The sequence below is a fragment of the Dendronephthya gigantea genome, unplaced genomic scaffold (genome assembly GCF_004324835.1).
Source record: "Dendronephthya gigantea isolate DGI-Jeju-01 unplaced genomic scaffold, DenGig_1.0 000130F, whole genome shotgun sequence".
In the NCBI taxonomy this organism is placed as follows: Eukaryota; Metazoa; Cnidaria; class Anthozoa; order Malacalcyonacea; family Nephtheidae; genus Dendronephthya; species Dendronephthya gigantea.
The window spans coordinates 370276-376583 of record NW_021163140.1 but is presented as its reverse complement, the minus strand read 5'-3'; the positions used below and the strand labels follow the sequence as shown (position 1 = coordinate 376583).

Here is a 6308-nt window from a genome sequence, read left to right as displayed (position 1 = left end):
AGTTTATAAACCCAGAGAGAACAGTTCTGTGTAATGTTACATACAGTTTTAACGACAAGTAAGATTAAAGTTATAATCTGAAACATGATTACATGCCGGAACGAGATCGCCAACTTCGCTCTATCCAACTCGCAATAGATGAAAAAGGTATTATAATACTTTTATGTTTACAAGCGAAAGGACGCGCACACTTGATATTGATTAATTGATAGCATTTTTATTAAACTACTTAAATTTAATATTTAAAACGAATTTGAATGTTTAGTTTTCTGCTGGATATGAAGGGGCGGTAAGTCGGTAACCCGCCGTCGACTGCTGAACATTTTTAATAAGTTCTATTGCGATTGCCACAGATTGTTTTTGCTCTTCTTTAAATTTACTTCTGTAAATTTACTTTAAACGTGAACTTTATTATTATTCTGTTATTTCAATACCATAATAATTAATTTAAAATATGTGCTCGAAAACAGAAAATGAATGTGTGTTTTTTATTGATGGTGATTCAGGAATATCTCAAAACTGATTTGGGCGAATTTTCATCTCCGTCTTTTTCCTTGAATTCATACCGTTATTCCACTTTATTCCGCTGGCACCAGCTTGACCTGCAGCCAGGTACTGGCCATTGAGGTTAGAATGATAACAGTTTTTGTACCACCAAGCTCCTTGAAACCGCGTTGCACAATTACCACTATTAGCATCATTGTCACTATCCTTGGTCGAGAACTGCATTTGATTGTGATAAGCCAGAGAATCACTTGCGTCACCTTTTAAGAATAAACAAAAAGCAATATGTTTAAATGCTTTCCAAAAACTTTCCCCCTGACCTTTGTACAAACTGTTTTTTATAATTTATACGCAAGCATTGGATAAAATAACGTTCAATGGAGAACACTGAAATATTTCTTTCTGCAATGATATAAAAATATCATCATGACCTTCGAGATCTATTTCGCCGAATCTCCGAGTAGATGGTCTAAAAATGATATTATCATTCACTTTATCGTATTCTCAATTTTGACTGGCTAATTTACATGCAGTTAACTGCCTGCAAAATGGAATAATACTCTGAGCATGCACATTTGTTAAAAAAGTTGCTCAGCTGCAAATAATACTCTGAGCATGAGCATTGATGTCAATTTTGTAAAGAATAATGGCGACTCGCTTTGCTGAACTTTCGGAAAATGAGTTGTATTGCTTACTCGTAGAAAAAAACGCGGAAAATACCAAAGAATAATAACATAACTGAATGATAAAAGAATTATTGAACTCGGTCCTCGCAAAATATCGTGATTTGTTGGTGGCTCGCAGATCAATTCTTTCCCTCTACCTTCGGCAATGACCTTGTCAAATAATTGATTAATATTTAGGGTTGTTGGAGTTATTAGTAAAAGCTACTAATTGTTAAAAATATCATGATAAATGTTAATGATAAAAAAGTTAATGATATAGTAAAAAATTTAGTAAAAAAAATATTATGATATATGATAAGTTGAACACATAAGTTACTTAACAAATAGATTACAATGAACCGTTGTCTGTTCAGTTATAGATACACGGTATGACGTCATATGCGATAAGAATTTACAACACCTTTAGCCAAAACTGAGCTGTTTTTGTATGTTTATATAGTTATAGCACGCGCGTGCTGATTGGTCGACAAGGGTATTTCTATTTAACAATTAGTCGCCGGAGGCGAGGTGATTACAAGCCTAAATTTTGAGGCGTTTACAAATAATAATCAACGTAATTTCATAAAAATTTTAATTTCTTCAAATTTCGTAGTTGAAATACACCAACAAAAAGCTTTGGTAACCGACCGATGACTATCACTTCATAGAGAGTGAATCTTGACCAATCAGAATGCAGGAAAATCAATAGTCACCTCGAAATTTACACTAAGTATGGGTAGACAACATGATTTACCTGAATAATTGCCAATAGTTAATCTGTATTTGTCTGATTCATCAGCCACACTAAACTTTCCATATTTAGCGTAACGTTTAGCGCCATTGAAATTCGTCAAATCAATTCTTAGAACATTTTGGCCAGATTTGGACAAACGATGTATTTTATCAAGGCCCAACCAGAACTCGCCGTTAAGATCACCAAAGCCTGCTTTATATTCTGACCATCCAAGGTAGAAATCTTGACTTCCATCTTGTCTTTTTTGGAACACGGTCCAGCCACCCCCGTCTGTGCTCATATCACATCTGACTTGAAACGAACCGAGACCACCCGGATTGATAGTATAAACTCCATCTTGTCTAATCCCTTGGTTATAAAGATGAGCGCAGCTGGTAGCTACAAATTTGCAAAATATCAAAGAAAATTAAGATATTAGAAGTTAAAATATTGCTTCTCCTCTTAAGGTCCGTTTACACTTGCAATTTTATGTGCCATTTTCTTCTTTTGGTATATGTGAGCGAGTAACTAGTTACGAATGCTGTGTTGTATAAGACCTCTTATTTGATCATCCGTAACTAATTCACTCGTTCACATCTATCAAAAGAAGAAAACCGCACATTAAATCGCAGCTAAAATCGCAAATGTAAACGGGCCTTTAGGAATTATACCTTTTAAAACATTTAGTTTAAATGATAGAGGTGTTTTAAGGCTTGGCGATTTTTAGCATTTGGCTGACTCATTCCAGACATTTTTGTTGTTACTATGCGTACAAGAAACATGATAGTTCAAAAGGCTGTAGCAATTGTTTTAATCGTATGCATCTTTGCACGTTCATATTTTATAATGAGGTATTTACTTTACAAGTCGAAAGATATTTATACAATAATCATGTGCGAAATCAAGTCTATTTACTTTCATATCTTGAATTTTTGGCATTAATACCTGAATTCAAAGTTTCCCGTCTCCTCTTTTCTTTCTCATTGTTTGCCTGATATATTTAACAGAATAATTTTAGAGATAAGAAGTTAATGTTTCAATACGAGCCATTTACAGTAATTTTCAGAAATAAAATTATAATAAATACTGCTGCTTCTTTATCGTTCATTAGTATCCATTCTCCTGCACCAGTCATTACGGTGTGATTTCTTTTTCCTGTGACGTTCGTCAGTTGACAGTTCACAACATTCATCTTGTCAGCTCTGTAGTTGAATCCGACACATTTCGGTTCCTTTTGGCAAAGCTCGAGACATTCTATCGAGATAAATCTTGAGTTGACGGTATGATTTGCTATGATTTCATCTGGAGGTAAAGACGACCCTCCTAAAAGTGGCAAAATTAATAGGTTTGGAAATGCTCAAGGAATTTGTTCTCAAACAATAGAAACAAGACTGGTTTAAAATACAAACATAAAATGCAAACATAAAATACTCACCTTTTTCAATAGTATCATAAATCTTGAGAGAGCAGTTCTGTGAAATGATACACGCAATTTTAAAGACAAGTAAGATTAAAGTTATAGTCTTAAACATGATTATTATATGAATGGGGTCGCCAACTTCACTTCTTTTACCATTTGTTTGCTGAAACAAAGTATAATTTACAAAGCAGGTGAAAAGATGCGTGTCGTCTTAATATATTATTGATAGGATTTTTATTAAACAAAACACAAAATGAAAATTTATAACGAATTTAAATGCTTAGTTTCCTATACAGCTGACATTATAATCTGTATATAATATATAGTTTATAACTTTTTAATAAGCATGCAGCTAGGGCATAACTTAGCGAACTTGGAAAAGGCGTTGAATTGTAAGTATAAATGCATTGTTTTTGAATCCAAGTATTATTATTTTTCGGAGGTAAATCGGTTTACTGTGGTAAAAAAAAATCTTTGAGGATTATATTATAGGACATATTTAACTGAGCAAGTGTCAATGTGAGCACTATATAAGATAACAGTGCCGCGCCAAAATTATAATATTTTGTATATTTCATCGCATGTGATATTGATTATCATACTGCGAGGACTATATGATGCATGAACAAAATTAATAACAAAGTTTGAAAAAATAAACAGCGAAAGCTACAGTATGAGCTTTCTCTGTAAAGGATATAAACATTTAACAATGTAAACAAACGCCCAGCTTGAATTAAGTAACGAAAAATTATGTTATATGAAAACGGCCTGATCCGAACACGCAGGAATTTTGTGAGATTTAAGCCCCGTACAGACGGGCAAGTTTTCCTTGACAAGTTTTCTTGACCTTTTCACGGCGACAATATGATAAAATGAGTACACGATCGAAATTGCATGGCTTAAAGCCATTTTTGCGCAGTATCCTACTTGAAAAGCTGGCGTGACTAGCATTTGAACAAGGCTCCTTGCCAAGGAAAACTTGCCAATTTTTTCGCGTACACGCGAGCAAATAAAATTTGGCAAGGAAAACTTGTCAGGGAAAACTTGCCCGTCTGCACGGGGCTTTAAGAAATAAGAAAGCACTCCTAAGTGTTTGGACCAGGCCATCCAAATACAGGAAGCCATTAAATAATTGTTAAAACAACAACGATGTAGTGCTCCAAGTTTGATTTCCATATAAGCGAATTATATTACCGTGTTTAGCAGTACACATGCACGAACACATGCACGTTATATATATTCATGATAATATACATGATATTTTATGAAAACATTTCTCTACCAGATCAAAAATACTGGGTGTCCCAATAAAAACCAAAACCATTCTCTAGGGGCTTTCGGTCGGTAATCAGGGTAAATTCACGACCATATAGGAGCAAATGGTAATGTTCCACTGACCAAACTATGGCCAGGGCCTCTTTTTCGGTCAGTTGTGAGTAACGTTTTTAGTATCTATCATGGTTTTAAGCGATACTCCATTTACTGTTACTTTAACATTGGCATTGTTTGGGCTGGTATTCTTCACGTCATTTTTTACTGCATACAGGTATGACTCATCCGAATCTGATTCTGAGTGATGATATTTTCCCGGTTGAACGGGTTTTATTGATCCGTGTTTGGGTTTTTTGATCCGTGTTTGGGGTTCTTAGCTTACGTGTAGGTTTCTTTTTACTACTTCGACATACCTTTGCAAAATGGTTGGTTTTTCCACATTTATTGCATGACTTTCCAGTTCCTGGGCAACGACCTTCGTGGGGGTAATTACGTGCACAGTTCGGACATGTTTGTTGCTGGACTTTCGCCCCTTTCTGCAGCAATTCTATTCGTTTCTGCTTTCTTTACGACGACGTAAACGTTACGTCTTTCGATTCAATATCTTTACTTGAGGATCTCGTAGTGCTCACTTTCGGAGTTTAGAAGATGTCCCGCCGATAATAATCTGTTGTTCAATTTCAATTCATGTCATTGAATTCGCATTTCTCAGCTCGTTGGCGAATAGTCCCTTATTGAACGCATCCAAAGTCTCATAGTGGCTGCAGCACAATTTACCGAAAACAATAGACTTCATACGGTCATACCGCCGGTTTTTCTGAGAGTCAAAACACTATTTTAGCCGTTGTTTGCATGGTTATACTATTTTAGTTCGTTGCCATGCAATGTCTGACAAAGATTGAAAAATTTCTCGCACTCTACTGTCTCTACACGGGTATAATAGTGCTCGTTTCCGCTTTGGGTCTGTAATTCCCGAAGTGCAGAATATACAAGTCTGAGAGCCATTTGTCCTATCTTGTTGCTATGCTTGCACCGACATGCACGAACTTCGGGTTGAAATTCAGGCATCGGCTGAATCGCGACAGAAATTGATTGATGAGGGAGCTGTATGTTGCTCGGCTTGTTCAGGCAACATTACATCACCCATAACAATGTAATAGCTAGAATTTGAATGCCTAAGCACCCTGTTGGGACCCAGTAAAATATAAATAAACGTTTGGCAGTAAAATTTGTTTGTATACCCGCAAATGACTTTATTACCAATACGCTTTTTTCGCTTACGAACATAGATAACCGAGCGACTTTTGTTTGCGCCGTGAGAGTTCTGTTTGTTTCGTCTAGATAACAATATTTAAAATTACAACTTAGGCACCTTATGACCTTCGACATGTCCTGAATTTTCTGGCAAATGTATATAGGCCTATTTAGCATTTTATATTTTTCGTTAATCCCCACAGGCAAAAATTTGCGAACAGGTCATTCAAATTTTGACAATGGGTGACTTCAATAGTTTAGGGTTTTTTTGGGACACCCTATATATATAACGCGATAATTGGGAGTAGATAATGATGGTCAAGATTCCCCTTTTGTTAGGTGAGCAGTCAGTGCGTTTACTATGAATGAAAAGGCATTTTCATGGAAACATATACGGTTTAAAATATATATGAGATTAATAAAACGTGCATGTTGCCTTAAATTGGAACCAAAAAGGATA

General features: G+C 35.5%; 1 protein-coding gene across 1 annotated transcript; it reads right to left on the bottom strand.

Moving 5' to 3' along the window:
• Nucleotides 1-301: 301 nt before the first annotated feature.
• Nucleotides 302-3434, bottom strand: LOC114536109 (ficolin-2-like). The gene is made up of 5 exons (XM_028557461.1): nt 3338-3434; nt 2990-3225; nt 2848-2893; nt 1924-2301; nt 302-764 (listed from the first exon to the last, which is right to left on the bottom strand). Exons 1-5 carry the CDS (start codon nt 3432-3434, stop codon nt 514-516), a joined length of 1008 nt encoding a protein of 335 aa, XP_028413262.1. The 3' UTR covers nt 302-513.
• Nucleotides 3435-6308: the final 2874 nt, after the last annotated feature.

Bases quoted from the DNA above. Each gene is read 5' to 3' on its own strand.
- LOC114536109 (XM_028557461.1), bottom strand. From the start codon at position 3,434: ATGTTTAAGACTATAACTTTAATCTTACTTGTCTTTAAAATTGCGTGT. The intron at 2,894-2,989 runs GTATTTATTATA...TAAATATATCAG, and splicing joins TGAACGATAAAGAAGCAGCA to GCAAACAATGAGAAAGAAAA. The intron at 765-1,923 runs GTAAATCATGTT...TATTCTTAAAAG, and splicing joins AACTATTGGCAATTATTCAG to GTGACGCAAGTGATTCTCTG.